Source organism: Hemiscyllium ocellatum, chromosome 1 (genome assembly GCF_020745735.1).
Source record: "Hemiscyllium ocellatum isolate sHemOce1 chromosome 1, sHemOce1.pat.X.cur, whole genome shotgun sequence".
NCBI lineage: Eukaryota > Metazoa > Chordata > Chondrichthyes > Orectolobiformes > Hemiscylliidae > Hemiscyllium > Hemiscyllium ocellatum.
The window spans coordinates 116,400,531-116,427,390 of NC_083401.1; the positions used below are offsets into that span (position 1 = coordinate 116,400,531).

The window sequence follows — 26,860 nt, forward strand, 5'->3', positions numbered from 1 at the left end:
ACACTCCGATGTAGCTAGCCAGGAATCTCATAATCAGTTTGGAACATGGCTGAATGAGTATCTGGTGATTCCACAATTCTCTGCATCACTGATGCTTGATAAGGGCATTAAGAGGTCACACATGTGCATCATAATATTACTCCATCAATATATTAGTGTTGATTGCCAGTTAACTAAACTAAGCATACTGTGGCCATGTTCTTAAGAATTTATGCTTTTTCTTTTATTAAGGATGCTGTCCTAATGCTGCAATGAATCTATTTAAGCGATACTGTAAAACTTTGATCTTTTGGGTTTGATGTTCAATCCGTGCTTGTGAACCCAAAACCCAGATAATTTCCCAGTCTACAATGGTGTTGCATCTGTGTTGCTTACAAATATAGCCACCTTAATTCAGCCAGTGATGCTGGTCTCTGCCAAGAGGTGGGAGCTATCTGATAAACATGGTCGCCAAAGGCAGGCAGCAAGCATTGAAGAGACTTGCATCTGCCTTACAAAAGAGAGGAGGTGAGACATTGGAGGGACAACAGCCTGCCCATCCAGGGAATTGGCCAGATAGCCAACTGAAGGTACAGAAACCTATCTGAAAACCTAGTAAAAAAAATTGTTGCTTTGAACCCACTGCTGTGCAATAACAAGTGACAGGTTGTTTGGGTTTGACAAATTGTGATTTGGAAATTAGCTTTTGGCTGTCTGCTTAACAAACTCCTCAAGAAGCTTAGCCTGTCAATATTAGAGATGAGTGAGTTTCAGAGGGTCCTATCCCATGTTCTCCTTTGAAGCTGCCCCTGCATCCTAGAGGCACAGGGCCACTGACATACCATCCAGAAGTGTTGCTGTCAACTATGCTTTCTTCCAGTCTAACCCCAGGGGTGATTGAAAATCCTGGCCTTTGGTTCAAAAAGTAATCTTGTATTACAGTTCTTGCTTTGATTCTGAAATGTTATTTCCATTCAGCATGTAATATGGAGTAGTGTTCAGAAACAAAATACTGCAATATGCATACATTGTATCGAGATGAATGTTATTTTTTAATCCAGTGATTTGAAAACAGAATTTCAGTGAAACAGAAATTATTTTAAAAGAAGAGATATTATTATCATCTTGCAATAGCATGGTTGAATTATAGATTATTCCGGAGAGTGAAAATATCAACATAAACTCTGACTTTCTCTAAACAGTGACCTCTATAACTACAAGTTAGTACCAGTATGATGTTATTGTCATGATAAGGTAAACAAAGACCAGGAAGAGTAGTCTTAGGGGAGAAAATAATTTAATTCCAAATTAGTAACATATAGAATGTGATGAATGTGACAGAAATTACAGGATTGATGGTAACAAGGAGGCGGGAGGTTCTGAGTTTAGGGGAACAAGATGGCTGCAAAGCTTTGAAATTGTAGTTTGTACCTGGACATCAGAATCTTTCCTGGATGATTTAATGGGCTAATGCATTGATGAAATGTTGAAGATTTAGCAGGGGGATTGAGAGAGGATGTGGTAATTAGGCTGGTCTATTTGAGTATCTAACTAAACCCTCAAATGATTGACGTGTCACTGGCAATCCAGTAACACTGTGAGCAGCTGGGTTCAGATTGGGAGTCCCACCTTCATCTTCCTTCTCTTCCTCTTTCACTTGCATGTCCTTCTGGCTCCCTTCCTTGATGTTGAGATCTGAAGCATTATTTCCCGTTGTGAGATGTTGTTCAGAACACAGCATAAAACAGTGTCCTTGAAGTGCTTGTGTGCGGGTATTGAAGGACCCTTTCAGACCTGAAAGCTATTTAAAGCACATATTGAGCAAGTGGATAGCATTCTCAATGACTAGTTGCAGTGCTCTTGGTGTTTAATGGTGGGGGTTCCTGTTATGTACAAGGCATCAAGTTTGAAAGGAGCGTCCATTACTGTTTAGAAGCTGTCTCTTAAGGCTGCTTCCAGGCAAGAACACATCAGAATTTTGACTGCTGCAATAAGAAAGGATCGTGGCAGCACCCAGGCAGTGTGCCACTGACTTATGGGAACCTTTTTCTTGTGATTGCGCAGCAACCGAGTATTGATGGAATGAAATCATTTGCAGCTGGCAAATGCTCCTGTTACTCAGGTGGTGCTTGGATTGCTGGGCTGCAACTGATGGAACCCTGTATTTGGGGGAAGTTAACTAGAAATGTGAGCCAGAGTGGATGCTCATTATTGCTTTGTATTCATGGGGTACATTTACATCCTTCCCAGACCTGGAAGATAATTCATCAGCCATTCACCTCATCAGACTGTGAGATCCTCTTTCAGACTCTGCTAGAGCCCTGGTAGGAGCCATAAGCAAGGAAATAGAGGCTAGTGGTGACCTTAACTGATCATACATATCGACCTGACTTCTAACGGGGAGCAGGTCTCATTCTAAGACCAGCTGATGAGACACTCACACTCTTCAGAAAACCACTCTTTAGTGAGGTCAGTGCAGTTGGATTTCTATCCAACAATTGTGAGGTGGATTGTGCCTCGCATGAGTTTCCTGGTACTCCACTTTCTGTAGCTCACTTCCTATGATGTTCTTGCAGCTATGGGCTTCATTGGACTTCACATGAGGAACACTATCAAATGCAGCTGTGCTGTGAGCAATTCTGAAGTTCTCTTTGTCAACATCTCCAAACCAAGTCTCTCACTATTGGTAATCTCAAAAATCCATTTCCCAGAGGGGAGTGAGAAAAGAAGCCATGAGCACTGAGTCTGTTTATTGCTTCAGCTGCGTGACACTGTAATCTTTTGCTGTAAATTCTGTGTGTTATTGTCCTGCTTCACAACTACCTGATGAAGGAGCAGGGCTTCGAAAGCCAGAGCTTCGAAATAAACCTGTTGGACTATAACCTGGTGTTGCGTGATTTTTAACTTTGTTCACATTGGAAGTTTTGATCTTTAATCAGTTGCCACAATGGTTCAGTGGTTCAATCATCCTTTCATTTATCTTGATGACATATTAAAACCCTGGAATCCCAAACTCAGGAAGCATTCGTTTCAAATTATGGCTCAAATTGCAAGAAAAGACCCTCATCAAAATGAATAATGATGGATCTACCTCCCCTGAGCCAGTTAACCTGCTGCCTTGATACCTGCCATGAATAAAGCAGAAATTGTTACTCCTTGTAGGAAGTTGGGGTTGGATTTCATAAATTTAATGATTTTACATTGATTCACCAGCTATTTGTGAGGGCAAAGATTGACCGATCTACCAGGTTATGGTATTTATAGTTCTTATTTTCCTACTGGTTTCAATTGCAATATACTTTGGAAGTATTGAGAAAATGCAAAATTTTCAAATCAATCTGTTTGAGAACGCCTGCACAGCTAGATCAATGAACTTCTATTAAAGGTTCTGATGTTAATGTACTATAAAAGGACCATTGATCTTTACAACCAACTGGTATCAAAGATATATCATAAAGAACTATTAAGATCAAAGTGTTGTACAGACTGAGAAGCTCTTTGCATGGTGATCAAGGCCACTAGTTTGATGGTTTTGAAAAACAAGGGGCAGAATAGCAGAATGCAATCTCCAAAATATTTGTAAGAAACTCTTGGATTAAAAATTGAATTTGACTTCTTCAGTGATCATAAAGTAGTGGCTGTGTTAATGATTTGTTTTCTGTCTTGAGCTCCTAAGAATGACGATTGCCAAACAGCGTTTAGGTGACGAAGAAGTAGGAGCTCGTCATTTTCCTGCACATGAACGTGAGGACCTTGTTCAGCAGCTGGAAAAAACACATGAACAGGTACTAATTATTCTCGGTAAAAACAATGACTGCAGATGCTGGGAACCAGATTCTGGATTAGTGGTGCTGGAAGAGCACAGCAGTTCAGGCAGTCTCCGAGGAGCAGTAAAATTGATGTTTCGGGCAAAAGCCCTTCAGCTGTATTCCTGATGAGGGGCTTTTGCCCGAAACGTCGATTTTACTGCTCCTCAGATGCTGCCTGAACTGCTGTGCTCTTCCAGCACCACTAATCCAGAATCTAATTATTTTAGTTATACTTTACTTTTTAAAATTATTATCAATCATATATTCTGCCCTCATTTTACTCCTTATTTGTGTCTACTACTCAACAGCTCAGTTTTTTATCGAAACAAAGCAACTAGACTGTATCCGTCAAAGTCATATGTCTAGTCTGTGACTTGGACCTGAGCATTACCCATGTCCCCACCACCATCTCCCCGTTAATTCCATTTCTAATACAACTCAAAATATCTTCCTATCCACTCAATAAGTTATAGAAGTTCAAAATGGTAGATGGTGTTGTAAAGGTGATATCATGCAGGTTCAGCAATTGAGTCGTGAGGCTGGCGTTTACTTACTACTGAAGGCGTATTCTGTAAAATCCATAAAATAACCTTTTCCCCATCTACCCATCCACTCCCCAAGCTGTTAAAATGTTACTCAGGGGGAGGAGGGAGGTGTCAGCCGCTCAGTCATTTAAGTGACCAAGGCACAAGATGTTACTGGTGACAGTGGGGGCACAGCGTGAGGGAGACCAGGCAGCTGTTCCCAGGGTCTCACTGTTGCCTGTTGTAGCAAAGACATTATGCCATCCCAGATGTTTCCCTTTGTGTCTCCACCTCTAGTGTACTATATGCATTGTATTAGTCCCTTCCTCTTCATCCCCTCTTGGCAGCATTATCCAGACAAAGTTATGGGGTTGGTTTTCACATTTATGCTGATGATTCTCAACTCAGCCTTTTGCATTTCTCTAAGACTACCTCTGTTGTCCCTAATAACACTCCACCATTAAAACCTGGATCAGTGAAAATTCCCTGCAGCTCAATGTAGGCAAAACCAGAAATATCCTCCATCAACTTCCTCAACCTGTCTTAAGTGATAGGGTTTTGGTGTAATGTATGACTCGGAGTTGATCACTCCCTCTGCCATTGATTCCATTTTCAATGCCACTGGCTTGCACTGCCAGAATACTGCCTTCTCCATTAGTTCTTCTCCAACACACTAAGACCTAACCCATGCTTTAATGACCTCTTGATTTCTTTAATGCCCGGCTTGATGACCTCACCCTTTCACAGCTTACAACCAATTTTCGAATGGCAAGCCTGTGTACAAATTTATACAAAAATCTGAAACTTCCTTGTAGTGGGGGGAGATGATGTGTGTACTGAGCTTTATATTGGGGAAGATTGGAGGTACTGGGAAGACAGAAGGTTGTAGGTAGTTCAGAATGGCCATTTGAAGAAGCTTGTCAGGCAGACACCAGGATTCAGGCGGCATGTGTAAAAACCCTCATCTGAATCAACCAAGTCCTCCTTTCCATGTAGCTTTCTGGGAATATTTGGAAAGCTGAAATTTAAGAGTGTGTGAATCGAATGGGTTAGTTTCCTGTTTATCTCCAAGCCAACATGAAAGCCAGAAGTGGGTATTTTAGAGATGGGTTTGGATGGAAAACAGTTCTGTCAGACTTCAGCTCCCCATCTCAACAAAGCTTGCAACGTTTTGTATTGGAATTTACTTCTCAGTCTGTCTTTGTTTCCTGCTATTTGATACTTCCTTTGTCCACTCTCTGTCCACTCAAAATGCTTCAGAATCATGAATTGATGACTAAAGATGATTTCATAGAACATAGAATATAGAACAGTACAGCACAATACAGGCCCTTCGTTCCTCAATGTTGTGCCGGCCTTTCATCCTACTCTAAGATCATACTAACCTACATACCCTTCGTTGTAATATCTTCCATGTGACTATCCGAGAGTCGCTTAAATGTCCCGACAGTATCTGACTCTATCACTACTGCTGGCAGTGCACTCTCGCACCCACCACTCTGAGTAAAGAATCTACCTCTGACATCTCTCCTAAGCCTTCCTCCAATTACCTTAAAGTTATGTCCCCTCATGATAGCCCTTTTCGCCATGGGAAAAAGTCGCTGTCTATCCCCGCTATCTATGCCTCCCAACATCCTGTACACCTCTATCAAGTCACCTGTCATCCTTCTTCGCTTCAGGGAGAAAAGCCCCGGTTCCCTGACCATTCTTTATAAGACATGCCCTCCAGTCCAGGCAGCATCCTGGTAAATCTCCTCTGTACCCTCTGTCAAGCTCCTACATTGTTCCTATGATGAAGCAATCAGAACTGAACAGAATATTCTAAGCATGTTCTAACCAAGGATTCTATAGAGCTGCAGGATAACCTCATGGCTCTTAAACTCAATTCCCCTGCTCATGAAAGCCAACACATCATACGCTTTCTTGGCAAACTATCAATCTTGAGGGATCTATGGTCATGAATCCCAAGATCCCTCTGTTCCTTCGTGCAGCCAAGGATTCTGTGTTCAAATTCGACTTCCATGCATCTTTAGCACTTTGAATCATGAGGCTAGCATCTGTACTCCTGAAGGTGAGGGAAACATAAAATCCAGCAGAAGGCCTTTCCCCATCTACCGATCAACTCTCCCGAGATGTTGAACTGTTACTGGGCAAAGGAGGAGAGAGATGTCAGCTGCTCATTCACTTTAAGTGACCGATGCCCGAGATGTTACGTGTGATGGTAGGGATTGGGGACACAGCATGAATGAGACTAAGCAGCTTTATTTGTGTCAACTGGTGTAGGGCAATGGAGGGGAGACCCCTTTGTGCACCCCACTATGTCCCCAGGTCCATTGGAGGATCTCACTCAACCCCACCTCCTCTAAAAATGTCATTCTTCCCTTTAACCCTATATACTGGTCTCCACTCTGTGACATTTCCCCCCTCTTCCCAACACAATTCATTGAAGACTCTGAGCTCAGACCTATCTGGGCCATTGGGCTTGGGCATGGTGGTCCTATGTATAGTCCTGGCATTGCCAGTGGTCTCACTGGTAAGGTGGGGACAACAAAGCTGTCAGGCCTCCAATTTGCTGGCAACTGTCTAAATTGGGGACTTCCTCCCAAGAAAGGAGTGAAAATCTTGGCTGAAAGCAATTAAATCTGTTCCCACCATTTACTTATTGGGATTGTGGGTGGGCTTATGTAAGACCCCACTTACTCCCTCTACCTATTAGAAAAGGAACGGTCCTGTGGACTCTGTAGAATCCAACCATTTGAGTCATTAGGGAGCTGGAGGCCATTCACCTATTCGGTTCATGTTGGAAATTAGGTAAGGTATTCAGAAGCTGTCGGTTGGAATAGGATCAGTCATTACAATGGGGATTGAACACAAAATTTATTTTGGATAAATAATTGAACAATCAGGTGGGTGCAAATGTAGAACACCCTTTATAAGACTAGTATCTCTGGAACTTCAATTTCCCAGTTACATAAATTGCAGAATCCTCAGCTTTTACATGACAACTGAATCTATAAATAAAAACCCACAAGTGAACAATTATACGAAGGCTTATCCCTGTTTACTGGAAGCTCACAGTGTAACTACATAGAAGAAGCAATTAAATCTAGCCTTAAAATTCAATGTTTTTATGGTTGCTTCTAGCTTTTGAATTTGAATTCACATAATTTTAGAATGTTTTCAGTGAACAGTTTAAATATGTATCCAACAGTCCCGTGACTCCCCAGTGATTCTGCTTTTATTTTGCAGATTGAACGTTTGGATCATGATTATCAAGCAGCAGTGGATGAGCTGCAGGATGTTAAGGTCGAACGATCTTTCTACCAGGAGAAAGCTGACCGCCTAAATCAGGAGATTAACCATATTCTTGGAGGGCATGAAAACCGTATCATTGACGTGGATGCATTGTGCATGGAGAACAGGTGACTGAAGCTTTCCCTTTTTTTTACTTCTGGCAGCTGCAAATAAATAATCCTTCATACCACGGTCATGATGATATAATTTAATATATGCAATTTAAACTAAATATGTGAGAAAAATAGGGATATTTTCCCCAGTTTTCTATTTTATATTCATTCCTCTTCTAAATGGAGGAAATAGGCAAATGGTGCTAGATGCATTGCAGCAGTGCAGAGATGAAAAGCTGAATGATCCCTTTCTGAGCGCTGGCACTTCTGTGCTCCTGTAATGGAGATGAGTGTTAGCATGTGATTTCACAAAATCTACTCTTATGATTCCTGTAGAGGTCAATAATTTTAATGAAAGATGAATTTCCCATCAACTCGCAGACATGACAAGCTTTGATATTGTCACAAGCAAACTAAAATCTACAGAGGTCAAACATTAATTAACTAATGCACCAAATTAATGTAAAGCACTTTCACTTTGACTAATTATTGCAATTGTGATATGTCTTATGAAATCTTTTAGCAGTGTGCTGCACTTCTGACAGATACATAGCATTACAGGATCATGTCATACAATAACTGACAGCTCTCCAGGAAGCTCACTTTTCTTCGCAATGCAAGGTCAGAATTTCCAGTGTCCTGGGAAATTGTTTCATTGAGCCCAAATTGTCTGGATCCAGTTTTGTTTCTATCACCTTAATGACAACCTGTTTATTAGATCTCTAAGAGACCTTTTACTTCCCTTCCTTTCAGACAGAAAATGAACTCTCACAAACATGCTGCTTAGTGTTAATATAACTCTATTCTTCTACACTTCTCCACAGCACGGTACCTTCACTCTCCCTGCCACTCAAAAAGGAACTGTCCTTTTTCCCTGCGACAGTGTGAAAACTGTCACTTGGCAATTCAATGGTTTCTGTTTGGGTTTCTTGCCCCCATGGCAACTGGATAACATAGGCTTGTTTCCAGGCAAAAGTGCTGCTCATGATTCACCATGCTATCTCCAGAACAATATGTTCCAACTCAAGTTAGAGGGGACATTTTAAAACATAACTATTTTGTACCATAGTAATTTTTTTCCATGATACTGTTAAAGCACAACCAGTTAGAATATTATAAACATTGTGACAATAAATGATTACACACTGTAAAAGTGTATTCAGTTTAGGAAACCTGGTCAGCATGGATGAGTTGGGGCTCTATGACTCTAACATTCTTTTCTCTTTTACCACATTTCACTCCTGAACATCTCAAATTGGCAATACTATGAGACATAATCTGTCACAATTTACATATGCGACAGTTTGGTTTAAAGTTTAGCTTGTGTGAATTGCCAACAATAGTTGTTTTTACTACTGGTTGATTTATTTCCTTTCAGTCTCTGCAAAAGATTTCTTTTTCCATATAGTTCTTATAGTTTTTCCAGGTCCTTAGGTAAAAGGTTGGACCTTGGTTCTCATTTTCATGTTACTTTTCAAAACCTGTAGTGACAGCTGATGTTGATGGGCCCAAAGCTTACAGCTTATTTGGTCTGGTTAACTTAATCAAGAACAACACTGCAGGTGCTGGTGGCTGGGAATTGGAATCCAAGGAGAAGTCCCAGACAGAGTGTTCATTATGTTCTGTCCTCAACAAGTTATTTTGTTCTACTTTAAAATTAAATAATAACTTACTGTCAGGTTTTCATTTTTAAAAACAGACTGTGACGGTTCTATTCAAGTTCTAATTGCTAATCTCCATTTTCTGTCATGGCTATATATTTTTTTCATGGCCATGTCTATGGGGAGAAAAGGTTTCAATGAGACAAAATTTGAATTGTTGAGAACAAATGAATTAATCTCATCCTGTTTCCATTCAAGGTTATTCAAGGTTTGAGCTGTAGAGAGAGGCTGAATAGGCTAGGACTATTTTCACTGGAGAGTAGGAGGCTGAAGGGTGATCTTATAGAGGTTTATAAAATCATGAAGGGCATTGATAGGATAAGTTGACAAGGTCTTTTCCCTAGTTTGGGGAGTTCAAAACTAGATGACATAGGTTTAAGTTGAGAGGGGAAAGATTTTAAAAGGGACCTCAGGGTGGCAACTCAGAGGGTGGTACGTGTATGGAATGAGCTGCCAGAGGAAGTGGTGGAGGCTGTACAATTGCAACATTTAAAAGGCATTTCGATGGGTAAATGAATAGGAATGGTTTAGAAGGATATGGGCCAAATGCTGGCAAGTGGGACTAGATTGGGTTGGTATGTCTAGTCAGCATGGACGAATTGGACTGAAGAATTTGTTTCCATGCTGTGCATCTCTGTGATTATATGACTGTATTTTTAACGCTAACTTCTATGACTTAACCCATCAGTCGAATTTTCTTGAAGACATATATTTAGCCCTCCCTCTTTCTGTGCAAAGAGTTCATTTTTCTGTCAAAAGAACTTTTCTTTGGCTGTTTTGTATACACTGTTCAGGATATTTTGATATTAATCTAGGAAAGCTTGATTATTCCTTTTTACTGAGTTCATAAATGTTCTTAAATTAATTTTGCTTTGTGTCTTTTGACTTCAAACTTTGTCTAATTCCCTTTTGGCAAGATTTGATGCCTCGTCATTTTGAGGTATTCATTTATTTTCAAGAATATATCTCCTTCCTTGCAGGTATATTGTGTTGGGATTCAATTCAGCTTTTTGTACTCTTCTTCAAAGCATTAATTTCTTTTGTTTCGTCATTTGCTTTGAGTACTGTTTGTATCTAATTTTCTAAGCTTTGCTCATGTATGCCATGTGTTCTAATTCAGACAGTTTTAACTCATCACCAGTCGCCCTGAACATTTTTCTTTTCAACCTGATGCTCCAGTATCATTTTAGGATTGCTAAGCTGAATTTCTAACCCTTTGGACACATCTTTGGTCATAATATTAGTTCTCACAGCAGACTTACAGAAAGCCTGTGATGTTCTTAACGTCATTCGGCTTTTCTTGTACAACTTTGGTTTCAACAATCTCGGTGTGCTTCCGCAAAGTCACTGCAGACAGTGATACCTGGTCTCCAACCAATTCATTCTCTAATAAAGAAAACCACATGCCAACGATCACATGAATAGTAATTAAAGTGCATTTTAATTTAACTTATATAAACATTTATTTTTAAAAATCCACCACTAACCCCATAACCATCCATTTTTATTTAGGGAATTTTCAAGAGAGTAATTGTGGGTGGCACGGTGGCGCAGTGGTTAGCACTGCTGTCTCACAGCACCTGAGACCCGGGTTCAATTCCCGACTCAGGCAACAGACTGTGTGGAGTTTGCACATTCTCCCCGTGTCTGCGTGGGTTTCCTCCGGGTGCTCCGGTTTCCTCCCACAATCCAAAGATGTGCGGGTCAGGTGAATTGGCAATGCTAAATTGCCCGTAGTGTTAGGTTTAGGGTAAATGTAGGGGTATGGGTGGGTTGCGCTTCGGCGGGTCGGTGTGGACTTGTTGGGCTGAAGGGCCTGTTTCCACACTGTAAGTAATCTAATCTAATTCTCAATAACTGCCAACATCAGTGACCATGCTGCTCCTGTATCATTAAGAATAGCAATTAGCTTCCTCCACAAAGATTTGATTTTTTTTGATTTACTATTGTCACATGTACCTAGGTACAGTGACAAGTTTTGATTTGCATGCAGTACAGGCAGATCATAACATATAGAGAAGGTGATGGTATAGTGATATTATCACTAGACTGTTAATGCAGTGACCCGGATAATGTCCCAGGGACTTCGGTTCAAATCCCACCACAGCAGGTGGTGGAATTGAATTCAGTTCAATAAAAAAATCTGAAATTAAGAATCTAATGTTGACTACGAATCCATTGTCGATTGTTGGAAAAACCCACCCTTATGTCCTTTAGGGAAGGAAACTGTTATTCTTACCTGGTCTGGTCTACATGTAATTCCAGACCAACAGCTAATGTGGCTGACTCTTGTTTAATTAGGGATAATTAATAAATGCTGCCTAACCAGTGACACCCTCATCTGGTGAATGAATAAAAGAACAAAGAATACAATGTGCATAAGGGAAGTAGAACAGAGCAAGGAATACAATGTTACAACTGCGGAAAAGATGCACAAAGAGAGGACACTTCATCATTAAGCAGAAAACTTCTATCATTTTCTGCACCCTGCTCCACTGTATTACAAAATACAGAAGACCGTATTAGTTTGTCATTATCTTCACTCATTCGGACTGCGTTTTCATGAGCAATGCTCTGTAATCTTACAAATGCTACAGTTTTGTCTTTTAATGTCCAAAATTCAGAATTAATCTGGAGTTTTATTACAATGAAGATAAGATGTTAATCTTTTTCAATCAGATTTAAAGGTGATGGCTCTTACTACTCCGAGGAGGGTTTTTTTTCTTCCCTGGGACATTTTCCTCATTGCTATCAGAATTCAACAACAATGGCTTGATATTAAAATGTTTATGAGACAGCTTATAATCGGGCTGACATTATAGCAGTTTTCCTTACCTTGGAGACTTTCTGGTCTTCCAGGTGGGTCTTTATTCACAAAAATACCCTATTTTAAAATTCTTCCATCAGAATCATCTCCCTTAGCTTTTAAAACCCTGTTTAACCTTCATTGACAGATTCTACCTATCAAAAGTAATTTCCTTTTCTTCAGCATGTTCCGCAAAACTCTAGTTCTGTTTCTTTTTGAATTTTTAAAATATTTGAGGATAAACATCTGACACAAACTCATAAACATCGAGAACAGCATCTTTTACTGTATTGTAATCACAAAGACTGTTCTTCGGAAAGAGATGATTGCAGCTGCAAAACTTTTTCTAGAATTGATTCTGCAGTCTAATGATCCAATTTTTTTTTCCGCCACTACAGTTTTCTCAAATGAGGCAGCTTTGCGCCGTCAGAACTGAGAAAAGTCCTGGAGATTTGGGAAGTTCAGCTGGCTGTGTCTTGGCGAAAGTTGTTAGATGCTCAGAAGAAGGCTGTGAACATTAATACGTTAGTATAGCTGAGAGAATGAGCGTTGAAAAGTCACAAGCAGTATTTGCTTCATACATGATTAAGACTGGAGCTCGGAAAACCCCGACTCAGTGAAGCTAACTGTTGGTGAAAATCTGGATTGTGCTTGTGAGTATGTACTGGAGTGCAGTTTTAGTGTTCAAGGCAGTGTAGACAGAGGACAGGAGGGTGAAGCGTTATTTAGGCGGGCCATGATGGAATGGCTTTGGAGGGAGAGTTTCAAATGGAATGGCAAAAGTGTGACTTTTAATGAGATTTGGTGAACCGTTATTTATTTAGTGTATCGGGGTAATGTGTATTGATCATATTTGCTATTTGATGTGCACTGCAGGCTGTATATTACCCACATTTTGCCATTTGTTAATTCTGTTAGAAATCAAGTTATACATATATTGTAGATTGTATTATTGATGTAGCATGTATCACGTTGTTGTTTGATGAAAACCATGAAATCTTGTTGCTTCATTCTCATGGTAAATCCTGGATATCATCCTTTCTCTGCTTTAAAAGTTTAATTTACATAGCACCCTTTCATTCATATTCTAACCAGTGAAATTCAAAGTGGACAAACTTTGAATCTGGATTAGATTTCAAGAGACTATTTGCTGTGTGTTAAAGTCCAGGGTTTACCTGCAAGCTATAGCATAGATAGTCCTGATACTCTCTGTCAGAAACAGTTAAAGCTGAAGTCTAAATAGAACAAAATTATACAAATTGGCATAAGTCAAGAATCAGCAAAATAGGACCGAGAACAAATTCTTGCAGAATGCCACCCACAATTGAATTGCATTTACCGATAAAAGTTTTTATAGGAAGAGAATGATTTTAGGATGATGCACAGGGGAGAGAATTATATTATTATGACTCACCAAAAGTAAGAGAAACTGTTATTGTGCCGTTTGTTGCTTTTTAACCCAGTCACAACATAAATATTTGACCTTTGGGTTTCTGTCCAATTGATAACCGGCACAAGTCAGTTTCAGCTGAAATACTTAAAGGAGAACTGTAAAGAAGAGAATTGAAGGATAATATAAGTGGGGAATGAGAAAACAGCTGTTTCTTTTTAGAACATAGATCCTTACAGTGTAGAAGCAGGCCATTCAGTCCATTAAATTCACTATGTTTGTTTGAAAAGCATCCCACCCAGACCCAACCGCCTCCCCCCCCAATCCCAGTAATCCTGCATTTTCTATAGGTAACCCACCTAGCCTGCACATCCCTGGACACTGGGCAATTTAGCACAGCCAATCCACCTAACCTGCACAAGTTTGGTCTATAGGAGGAAACTGAAGCAAACTCTCTCAGACACAGGGAGAATGTGTAAACTTCATACAGACAGTCACCCAAGAGTGGACTTGAACCCTGGTTCCTGGTCCTGTGAGGCAACAGTTCTAACCGCTGAGCCACTGTGCTGCCCAGTATTATTGCAGTTGCAATGTGGCTAGCCTGCAGATGGCCTTACAGGATGGCTGTGAGTGGTTCTGATCTGAGCCTGGGTTTGGATTCCAGGACCTCAGCAGATGCACCTGTAGTCTGGGCTGGCTGATACACAAGGACACAAATGAATGGCAGTGGTAGGAACTCAAATACTGTTCACAGCTTCCTCCTTCGACTTGACACTATGTTGTTCAGAAGGAAAATATCCTTGCTAAGGACAGCTGGAAAAGCCTCACTGAGAGACTATCTGGATATTTATTAGATTAACAACAGGAATGTAATGCCATACTTTTTCATGTACTGGAAGAGGTTTAGTAATCTAATCATGGCAAAAAAGGCACATTCAACCAATTGTTTATTACTGCATACCATACCAGACCAGAGGACTCATTAGAGAGATGGAGAGCCAACTGGTGTTGGGTTAACCTGAGGGTCACATGCCCAAGGTGAGGGGAGAGATGGAGAAGGAGATTCCTTCATGCTAACCTCAGCCAGTGAAGAAATTGAACCCTTGCTGTTAGTGTAACCCTGCATCGTCTGGTCAACTGAGCAAAGTGGGGTCAGTTAGTGTCTGGATGAGTGAAGTGTTATATTTTGTTTGGAAGAATAAGGAATCAGTATAAAATAGGATACATATCTAAAACTGGTAAAGGAACAAAGGGGACCTGAATGCACCAGTTGTTGAAGGTGGCAGGACAGGTTTAGAAAGCAGTTGAAAAGACAACCTGGTTTAGAAACCTTTATAAATCACTGGCTCAGCTTGTACATGGAATTGGACACAGTGCTCATGATTTTAGTAGAGATGTGAAGGAATTGGGAAAGGTAGAGAATAGATTTATGAGAATAATTCCAAGGATGAGGATTCTCAGTTACTTGGGTAGTTGAAGAAGCTGGAGCTGATTTGGAGAAGGGAATGTTGAGACAATATTTGATAGCAATGTTCAAAATCATTTGGGGTCTGGACAGAGTAGATAGGGAGAGATTATTCCCATTAGCAAAAGGGTCAAGAACCAGAGGACATTGATTTTAAGGTGATTTATGAAAGAACCATTGCTGATGGGATGAAAATGTTTTTAGGATTTGGATTGCAATACCTGAGAAAGGTGGTGGAAGGCAATTCAATTGTGGCTTTTAAAAGGAAATTGGATCATTATCTGAAGGGGGGAAAAAGCATCAAGGTCACGGGAAAAGCTTGGGGGAGTAGGACTAGCAGAGTTGCTATTGCAGAGAGACAGCATGGATAATAAACGTATATGGCCTCCTCTGTGCTGATTACAGCTTGTCAGAAAAGCTTTGTCTCCTTTCCATAACACTCTCCTGTTTAATATCCAGCTCTATATCTGCTTAGAAAAGAATGGCCAGTGTACTATTTTTAAACCTCATTTTCAAATCTTGCCATTTCTTTTTTTCTGCTTAAAAGGTCACGTCTCACAATAAAACTCATTTTTCTTTTTATTTCCTTTTGACAGTCTCATTCTCACTTGAATATCGCAGCCAGGGAGTGATGTTTTATAGGAGCATAAATGTCATCCTTAAATTACAATAGCTGTTGACACTGAAGCGTAGATTATCTGAAATGGGTCCAGTTTACACCCGAATGGTTAAAAGCAAGTTTTGTTCTGGCAGAAATGGAATTATTTTTGCTCAATTTTCTGAGATGTGCTCATGATCGTAATCTTGTACAGTTTGAAATCTGTGTTTCAGTGGCAAATTACATGAAAAATGTAGGGGAGTTAGAGGGGGAAAAAGCCTTCTTTGGGAAAGTTAAGAAGACATTACAACCAGGGTTTGCTAAAGTTGACAGAGGAGACCAGAAAATGACACACAAAAACAGAATCATTTGGCACCTTGCAGGTTATCCAAACATTATAAGCCTTCAAGACTTGATTTTATATCAATCTTCTAGCTCCTGGTATTCTGACAGGACCTTGTGTCTATATTGTCTTACTCTCCCCATCTCTGTTCAATATCCTATCAAGCAGTTTATATACTTAGCCTGGCACCAGATAGCTAACACACATTATGAAACTTTAACTGCTGCTTGCAAAAAGTGCAATCTATCTCCTTAATTAGTGGATCACTTCCAACTATAACTTTCCCTACCACCATTTCCAACTCCACCTGTTGGCTAACCTTTGGCTTCAAACTGCTACAGTCATCCTTCTGTCTGTCTACCAAAAGTCTGTATCCTTGTGTCTACAGGCAGTAATACATTGTGTCTATTTGATAGCTCAGTTGCTGCAGATCTTCATTCTCCATCATGCTGGGTTCTCTTTATTCAGTGCGTTATTGATCATATCAACCTCATTCTGAGTCTGAATCTCCCTACAAGGTGTAACTGAAATCTGGAGCAAACCAATCAGATATTCCTCCTCCTCCTCCCTTATGAGGTAGTTGGCTGCTGTGCACACTGAAATGCAAGGAGTATGTTGGAGAGATTTGAGATGGCAACATATACTGCAAATGTGTTTACTTAAGGTAGTAGTTCTGTACAGAAACTCCATCAAACTCCATTCCAGACACATAAGATGCCGTGTCATATCTCAATTAATAGTTATATATTAGTGAAAAAATATATCTAGTTTTTAAGCTTTAGGAGTATTTAGTGCTAACATAATTGCAATGTAATAAAAGAGACAGTAGCAACATGGATATGACATTGAATTGCAGGAAACAGAGTTTACATTTTTTTGAAACTTTTCAGTTTGCACTTATCAGGACATTTCACAAGCACACCAAAAACAATGGAAATGATTTATTAGAGGAAAGTGCTGATGGGTTGGCAAGTGGATTCTGACCGATAGTGGGAAGGAGAATGTACCAGCTAGATGAGTATCTGTTAACTGACAAACTTTGTTTAAATTTTAAACACACAGTTGACTCTCATTGGTCAAGACAGTGCCAGAGGAATGAACTACAGAATGGCTGTCACCATTTTGCTAAGTTGAGATAGGTTGTGTTGTTTATATATCAATCAAGAAAAGGGCCATGTACAATAATAATAATAATATCCAGTGCACACAAGTGCACCTCACAGCAAGTCCAAATGCCAATCTTAAACCAGTTGTCAGCATAATTCTTTGCACATTTAGGATTATTTAGCAAATGTTGCCCAAACGGGAATGATATCTAACATTGGACACTGTTTTGAGTTTTGCAATTGTACCAGTAATTATGTTCTTAGTGAAAGGTGAAATAAGACAGCTGAAAATTTTGAGTTTGGGGGTGGGAGGGAGGGGTGCATGTGAAGGACGGGAGGGGAGGGCCAATGGCCTAGTCGTTTTATTATTAATCCATACCCAGATAATGTTCTGGGGATCTAGGTTTAGTTCCCACCATGGCAGATAGTGGAATCTGAATTCAATACAAATCTGAAATTAAGAGTCCAACGATGACCAAGGAATTATTGTCGATTGTCAGAAATAAAACAAACCTGGCTCACTAATATCCTTTAGGAAAGGAAATCTGCCATCCTTACCTGGTCTGGCCTACATTTGACACCAGACCAACAGTGGTGTGGTTGACTCTTAACTGCTCTCTGGGAAATTAGGGATGGACAATAAATGTTGGCCCGCATCCCATGAATAAATCTTTAAAGAATGCGAACATAGAGTCGAAGAGATGTACAGCATGGAAACAGACCCTTTGGTCCAACTTGTCCATGCCGATCAGATATCCTACCCTAACCTAGTCCCACTTGCCAACACCTGGCCCATATCCCTCTAAACCCTTCCTATTTATATACCCATCCAGATGCCTTTTAAATGTTGCAATTGTACTAGCCTCCACCACTTCCTCTGGCAGCTCATTTCATACACGCACTACCCTTAGGTCTCTTTTATATCTTTCCCTTCTCACCCTAAATCTATGCCCTCTAGTTTTGGACTCCCCCACCCCAGAGAAATGACTTTGTCTATTTACTCTATCCATGCCTCTCATGACTTTATAAACCTATGAGGTCACCCCGCAGCCTCCGACGCTCCAGGGAAAACAGTGCCAGCCTATTCAACCTCTCCCTATAGCTCAAATCCTCCAACCATGGCAACATCCTTGTAAATCTTTTCTGAACCTTTTCAAGTTTCACAACATACTTCCGATAGGAAGGAGACCAGAACTCCATGCACCATTCCAAAAGTGGCCTGACCAACATCCTGTACAGCCACAACATGACCTCCCAACCCCTCTACTCATTACGCTGACCAAGAAAGGAACACATACTAAACACCACCTTCACTATCCTATCTACCTGCACCTCCTCCTCCAAGGAGCTATGCACCTGCACTCCAAGGTCTCTTTGTTCAGCAACACTCCTTAGGGCCTTACCATTAAGTATATAAGTCCTGCTAAGATTTGCTTTCCCAAAATGCAGCACCTCACGTTTATCTAAATTAAACCTCAACTGCCACTTCTCAGTCGATTGGCCCATCTGGTCAATATCTTGTTGTAATCTGAGGTAACTCTCTTCGCTGTGCACTACACCTCCAATTTTGGTGTCATCTGCAAACTTACTAATTACACCTCATATGTTCATATCCAAATCATTTTATAAATGACAAAAAGTAGTGGACCCAGCACTGATCCGTGTGGCACTCCACTGGTCACAGGCCTCCAATCTGAAAAACAAATCTCCACCACCATCCTCTGTCTTCTACCTTCGAGTCAGTTCTGTATCCAAATGGCTTGTTCTTCCCTGTCTTCCATGAGATCCAACCTTGCTAACGAGTCCCTCATGGGCAACCTTGTCGAATGCCTTACTGAAGTCCATATAGATCACGGCCACCGCACTGCCCTCATCAATCCTCCTTGTTATTTTTTCCAATAACTTTGTGAACTTTCAACTTTGTGAAACATGATTTCCTACGCACAAAACCATGTTGACCATCCTTAATCACTCCTTGCCTTTCCAAATATGTGTACATCCTGTTCCTCAGGATTCCCTCCAACAACTTGCCCACCACTGACGTCAAGCTCACTGGTCTATAGTTCCCTGACTTGTCCTTACCACCATTCTTAAATGGTGGCATCACGTTAGCCAACCTCCAGTCTTCTGGCACCTCACCCATAACTATCGATGATACAAATATCTCAGCAAGAGGCCCACCAATCACTACCCTAGCTTACCACGGAGTTTTAGGGTACACCTGATCCGGTCCTGGGGATTTATCCACCTTTGTGCATTTCAAGACTTCCTCCCTTGTCATATGGGCAAGTTTCAAGATGTCACCATCTATTTCCCTACATTCTGTATCTTCTATGACCTTTCCAAAGTAAACACTGATGTAAAATACTCATTTAGTATCTCCCCCATCTCCTGCGGCTCCACATAAAAGCTTACTTGCTGATCTTTCAAGGACAAAAGGGTATTTGCTCCCTCATTACCCTTTTGTCCTTGACATGTTTAGTAGATCAGTAACTTGCCTCTTGTGAACTTCCAACCAGATTGGCTGTTTGATACCTCAGTCTTTGGGATAATTTATTTACATATTTTTTGGAGGTGTAGCATCGTACCAACTCTATGATTTATATACCATATATTCAGCTTTCTTCTATGCATGATACAAATCTTGGGAATTGTTATAAACTGGGAGGAAAATAGTGTAAAATGTCAAGAAGACAAAGTTAAAAAATCACACAACACCAGGTTATGGTCCAATAGGTTTAATTGGAAGCACACTAGCTTTCGAAGCGCCGCTCCTTCATCAGGTGATCCAAAAGCTAGTGCTTCCAATTAAACCTGTTGGACTATAACCTGGTGTTGTGTGATTTTTAACTTTGTACACCCCAGTCCAACACCGGCAGCTCCAAGTCAAGAGGACAGGTTGTGTTGTGTCAAGACAACCCATATGTTTTGGAATATTAACTGGGAAAAATGGACATTGCAGTATTGAGGATAATGTACAAGCTATGTTGCTTTTGCAATTTGTAGGTCAAAAGTAGAACTGCGTGGTTTCCTTGTGATCATATAATTTTGGGAGAAGTTATTCCTCATTTTAGGAGACAAGCTGATAGTAGGTGAACTTTGGATTGAAAAGCTACCAAGAAATAGCTTTTGAAATTTTAAATGGCAGTTTGTTCCAGACTTGAGAGGGACGTTCCATTCGAAACTCCAGAAAGCCTGCAAACAAATGCAATTTTCTCTTTTCTCACCCATTGTGAATGGAAAATTAAACAACATTTAAGATGCTGGAAAAAAGAACTTTAACTCAAGCAATGACCTAGGTCCAACTGACCGGCTACGAATGGAGGATTTTCTATCACTGTGTGGTTGACACCAATGCTATATCATCACCAAAAACCAAAAGGAATTGTAAGAAGGTCACCCTCATTCCATCTTGATGTTTGCTTTCTTGATCTATAGACTCATCTACAGACTCATTCTTTTTTGCCTTTGTTTTCCACCTATGATATTTCTTTAGAGCTGTCTGTGTTGTTTGTTTGATTTGTCTGAGAAAGTACTGAATTGGATGATTAACCATGATAATTTTACATGGAAGAACAGGCTTGAAGGGCCTGTATTTCCTATTTTCTATGTTTCTCTGCCCTATTATGAGCACACGTGTGCACATTTGGTTTGAAGGAGTATAGTTTAAGTAATCTGTTTTACAGACTGTTAAAGGATACATTTATTTATAATTTTTGTTAATTGATGAAATCCATTCTGAATTTCTTTTGTCTCAGATTGCAGTCAATGTCAGACAAATTAACCATCTTTATGATTCAGGTGGTCATTTTTATATTTGTGATCGTTCGTAGAATAGTGCGGCTTGATTTCCAGTGCACTTTCCCCATCAGGATTGTGACAGTTGGCAGAATGGGCAAACAATTGGACGATTACTTTTAATACCTAGAAGTGTGAAGTGATTCATTTTGAAAGAATGCAGAGAGACTATATAAATCAAAGAGCACAGTTCTAAAGGGGTATAAGAGTGTGCCTTAATAATTGAAAGTGGCAGGATTGCTTCAGAGAATGATTAATAAAACATATGGCATTTTCCGTTTTATCAATAGGGTCATTGAATACAAAAGCAATGAATTTATGTTAAATTTTTTTTATGGTTCAGCTGCAGCTAAAGTCCACACTTGAGAGAGTGCAAAAATGATTGTTGAGAATGTTTTCATGGATGAAGACCTCCAGTTACAGAGAGAAATTGAAGAAGTTGAAACTGAACTCCTCAGAAGGGAAGTTTGAAAGATTTGATGGAGATATTCAAAATCCTGAAGATTCTAGACATGTATATGGGAGAAAATGTTCTCACTGGAAAAGATTGAGAATGGGAGGGAGCAGATTTGAAAGTAATTGGCCAAAATAACAATGGTGACAGAAGAATTATTTTATTTTTATGAAGTTTGTGGTTAGGATCTGGAATGTGCTGTAAATAACTGTGGTGGAAGCAGGTTCAATTGAGGATTCAGATGGAAATCAGATTATTACCTGAAATTGCCCTGTTAAATGGCTTAGCAAGCCACTCAGTAGGGGAGACGATGGCCTAGTGGTTTCGTTGCTGGTTTGTTGATCCAGAGGCCTAGGTAACGCTCTGGTGACCTGGGTTTGAATCCTGCCATGGCAGATGGTGAAGTTTGAATTCAGTAAAAATCTCAAATGAAGAGTCTCATGGTGACTATGAATCCATTAGCACCTGTTGGAAAAACCCATCTGGGTCACTAATGTTCTTTAGGGAAGGTATCTGCCACCCTTACCTGGTCTTGCCTATATGTAACTCTAGACCCATAGCAATTGCCCTCTGGGTAATTAGAGTTGGGCAATAATGCCTGGTCAGCAATACCCTCATCCCATGAATGAATTAAGAAAAAACTAAAGTTTTAGGGGAGGCTAAATGCTGGTCAGTCAGTGATGACCATGACTGACTTTTTTAAAAAAGGAAGAAAGGATGGAGTAGCTCTGTTTCTGTGGTTTAACCATTTTGTGATTTTGTGATTGCCTTTACAATGCTTTGAGATTTCTGGTGATCATGTAAAACAAGTATTTATTTTTACAGGTCAACTCTGGTAATAATTCTTGGCTGTAAGTTCATTTCTCTGAGACATTTTCTGTGATTGTGTGTCTCCGATCGATCTTGTCTGCAGCTCTGGCCCTTTGATTGATCTCGATCTGGGCTAGGACTCTAACAGCATCTAATGAAGATATTACAATGTGCAAATGAAAATATTGCTGATTATTCCATTTAAGTGCAAACTTCCAAATATTAGAGCAAACTATCTTAAATATATTGAATGAATCAGTATGAATACAATAATTTGTTGTGATCAAGAGCAAGTTAACAGATAATGAAGAGATCACTGATGCTCTGAGTATGACCTTCAATAAAAGTGCACTGTTCAACCTCACATTTAGAAAGGTAGCCTTGTAGTACCTTCAATCCAGTTTTGAAAATGTGTCAATCTGCTTTGTCTTTAGGAAAGCAAGGGCAAAGTCACATGGTTCCTCTTTTTCTAATTTCTAGGTATCTGCATGAACATTTGAAACAGATCCAGGAAGAAGTCAACATTCTTAAAAATAACATTTCAAAATATAAGGTATTGTTCACTGTAACAAATTATTGGTCCCCAGTTAAACCTCATTCTTTCATTAAGCAATAGTCAATGTACATTATAGTCAACTCAAATTTTAAATGGTGCAATTATACTGTCAGTCCTTCAGTGCTTCTTTACTAAGGTGCGTGCCATTAAGATATCCAAAATAATCCTTGTCACCTATTCAATCAAAATTACTGTGCTTTGATTCTTTTCTTTACAACTCTGCAAGATTTTTATGATTTAAAGATTTAAACAAAGTAGAAAGATCACAGATTTTTTCAAATTGGCAAGATTGTATTTATTAATTCATTTGCGTTTTAAGACCTTCATTAAGATTTCAGCCTTTCCCATTAGCCTAGTGTTGAACTTATTATTTTAGCTGAGAGCTGTAATACTCTTGGATAAAGACTGATTCTGCAGCTAAATCATTTAAGAGGACACAATTTCACAGAGAGCAACAACAGCTTTTATTTAACCCAAGAATTAGATAGGTGTACTTCTTAAATGCTCCCTTAATATTGTTTACCTCAAATCCCTGACAACTTGCTTTGGACATTTCTTGACAGGCAGCGACTACACTTCGTCGTTAAGAGTTTAAAAAGTATACCCGGTAGTAACAACCATAGAATGATAGACATTAAAGCCCACAAGGCAGCCAATTAGCTCATCATATTAATGTTACCACTAAAGCATTGTCCATTTTCTGCTTTAAATACTCAATGCCATGAAACATTCTTTGTTCAACTCCACTTTGTTTAAATAAATCATGATTTCATTCTTAGTAACAACTTAAAATCGATCAGTGCTTGAGTCCCCAACTAGAGAAAATAGTCTTTCTGTTTTAGCTTTATCAAAATTAAAATTCATAATTAAAATAAAAAATCTCATCCTTTTTGTTCTATTGTAAATAGCTCCAGATACTCAAATATCTTCTCAAAACCAAACTTTCACAATATTGGTGCCATTCAGTTGAACAGAGACCTAAAGCGCAGGTACATAGTTTCTTGAAAGTGGTATCACAGGTAGTGAAGACATTTGGCACACTTACCTTCATTGGTCAGACCATGGAGCATAGGAGTTGGGATGTCAGTGTTATTGTTGTACAGGACATTGGTGAGGCCACTTTTGGAGTACTGCATGCAGTTCTGGTCACCCTGTTGCAGGAAGGATGTTATTAAATTGGAAAGGGTGCAGACAAGATTTGCAAGGATGTTACCCTGACTGAAGAGGCTGGATAGGCTGGGACTTGTTTCCCTGGAGTGTAGAAGGTTGAGGTGTGACCTTATAGAAGTTTATAAAGTCACGAGAGGCATTGATAAGGAGAATAGCGTAGGGAAGGGGAGTTCAAAACTAGAGGGCAATGTTTAAGGTCAGAGGGGAAAAATTAAAAGGGGCCTGAGGGGCAGCATTTTCATACAGAAAGTTGTGCATATATGGAATCAACTGCCAGAGGAATTGGTAGAGGCAGGTACAGTTACAACATTTAAAAGACATTTGGACAGGTATATAAATTGGAAAGGTTTAGAGGAATGTTACCAAACGTAAGCAAATCAGACTAGTTTATTATGGGGAAAACTGGTTGGGATAGACAAGTTGGAAGGAAGCATTTGTTTCTGTGCTACATGACTCTGTGACTTTGAGTATGATTCTGTGCTACATACTTCAGTTTTAATGTTTAAATGCCCTTCCTATAGAAGAGTGCTCCAAGTTGGACACAATACTGTAATAAGAATAGAAATTGCCAGAAAAGCTCAGCAGATCTGACAGCATTTTTGGAGAGAAATCCGTTAACGTTTTGAGTCGAGTGGCCTTTGCTCAGTTCCTTCAGTTTTTATTTAGTTGTTAACTAATTGCCACTTCACTTCTCTGCATGTCCACCTTGAAGAAGCTGTGCTCTTCTCTGCGACAAGATTTCCGTTCCAATCTTTCTTCTTGTCCACTGACATTAATTTCACTGTCTTTTCCTGGTGTTTGACCAGATATTTGCTAAAATGCATTTCCACATCCAAGTCACATTCCTCAGTGACTGCCTCCAGCTCAGACTCACTCCTTATGGATTCCAGCTCAACTTTCATCCTTCATGTTTTGAATCCACCAGGATCATAGGTCTCTTTGCAATGTTCAACAATCTACGGATAGTTGCTCTCTTCGCATTCTGAGGAAGGGTCACTCAACCCAAAACGCTAACTCTGATTTCTCTCCACAGATGCTGCCAGAGCTGCTGAGCTTTTCCAGCAATTCTAATTTTGTTTCTGATTTACAGCAGTTCTTTCAGTTTTTATATTGCAGTAACCATGACCAAAATGTTTGAGTACAGATTAATCATTATTTATTGACAATTTTGTGGCGCATTCATAAAATAGAAAATTCTCTTTCTCTTTATGGCTTTACTGGCTGTCTGGTTTTCAAGCAAATATGAGATTTGAATGCCAGGGGGAGAGGCAATGTTTTGCATAAATTCAATATTACTACGTTATTGTACTCAGTGCTTCTGTTTCTAAACCCTACCTTGCTACTATGTTCCAAAGTAGAAAATTTAAGAAATTAGGTATTTCCTGTCCAACTTTCTTTTTCACCTTGAGGAAGAAATTAATTTGTGTTTGGTTCACTTCATTTCTTGACTCCCCCACAAATATAAAGCAGTCAAAGTACCTTACCATTCCTTGTTAGACTGAAAAGGATTTTTAAAAAAAATGAATTGTTTGTCTGTCAGGACATTTCATGAAACCTATTATTTTATTTTTCAGTTACTTTGAAATATATTTTGTTGGTTCCCTGTGTAATTTCTAAGTCTAATGAGATACATATATTCAGTATTTACTGTAGTGGTTAAGGTTAACAATCAGAATGAACTGCTGATTTGTCACTTTCATACCTGGCCTTTATTGATCAGTTGAGCCAGATGATGTTCTGTTTTGAGACTGAGGAAACTGGCTTTTGTTAATATTAAAAGTCATGCTGCATCTTCATTTTATAATGTATGTTTCATTTAGAATGCTCTTGAACGTAAAAAGCACCCGAAGCAAAGTGGAAGAAGCAGCAGTAGCGCACTTACAGGAGTTCTTTCTGCGAAACAAGGTGAGCTGTTCTTTGAAACAAGATTTGTTCAAAGAAGTATTCTTCCTCTTCCTGTCCAGTTGGATATTTTACTATCATGTCCTTGAGCTGTTTTACACCCACCCTGTCAAACCACTACTTAATTCTTCAGTCTGCAGAATTTAAATGTTGCATTAATGTAAACTAATTCGGGAGTTTTGTAATTATAAACACGTTTTAGGTTACTTACGCTGTGGATACAGGCCCTTCGGCCCAACAAGTCCACACTGACCCTCTGAAGAGCAACCCACCCTGCCCCATTGCCCTACACCTAACACTACGGGCAATTTAGGATGGCCAATTCACCTAACCTGCACACCTTTGGACTGTGGGAGGAAACCGGAGCACCCGGAGGAAACCCACGCAGACAGGGGGAGAATGTGCAAACTCCACACAGACAGTCGCCTGAGGTGGGAATTGAACCCGGGTCCCTGGTGCTTTGAGACAGCTCTGCTAACCACTGTGCCACCGTGCTGCCCCCACTGTGCCACCGTGCTGCCCCCACTGTGCCACCGTGCCGCCCCCAGACAAGCCCTCCACCCAAAGTATTATTAAACTTACCATATGCCCTTAGTTCTAGTCCATTTTCTTAGCCCAGTCAAATTTATCCTTTAGATAGTTTCACAAAATTCAAGGAAGTTGAATAGGGTTCATTAGGATTTTTATATATCTGTGAGATCATATATTGAATGAATCCGAGTCTGTAAGGCAGGCTAACTTCTCTACACTAGACTAATAATGAGTGTTGAGAAGTGGGAGTAATAATTCTTTGTTTCTAAGTCTTACCAATTTGATGTATGTTACTTTTAAAGTTAACATAGATTAATTTTATTTTTCTGTTGTGATGAAATATGTACAAAGTATATTAGATTGTTGGATTTGGATAGAAGCAAATAGAAGTAGTGTAGTGCTTTTGAAAGTTTTTTTCAAAAAGGTCAGAAGATCACTCTGGATCAGTTACATAAATGCAGAGTCTGAGGAAGACACATGACTCCAGTAAGTGCTGACATCCCTGTGGTTTTAATAGAATAAAATGTTTATATTTCCGAGTTTATGGTAGG

At 39.7% G+C, this 26,860-nt stretch overlaps 1 protein-coding gene across 1 annotated transcript in view; it reads left to right on the top strand.

The window, feature by feature from the left end:
* Positions 1 to 26,860, top strand: part of ccdc149a (coiled-coil domain containing 149a) — a 136,045-nt gene that overhangs the window by 61,969 nt on the left and 47,216 nt on the right. The window contains exons 5-8 of the mRNA XM_060826638.1: positions 3,648 to 3,764; positions 7,562 to 7,734; positions 22,631 to 22,703; positions 25,697 to 25,781. Coding sequence (XP_060682621.1) covers positions 3,648 to 3,764; positions 7,562 to 7,734; positions 22,631 to 22,703; positions 25,697 to 25,781 — 448 coding nt within the window. The remainder of the gene's footprint in view (positions 1 to 3,647; positions 3,765 to 7,561; positions 7,735 to 22,630; positions 22,704 to 25,696; positions 25,782 to 26,860) is intronic.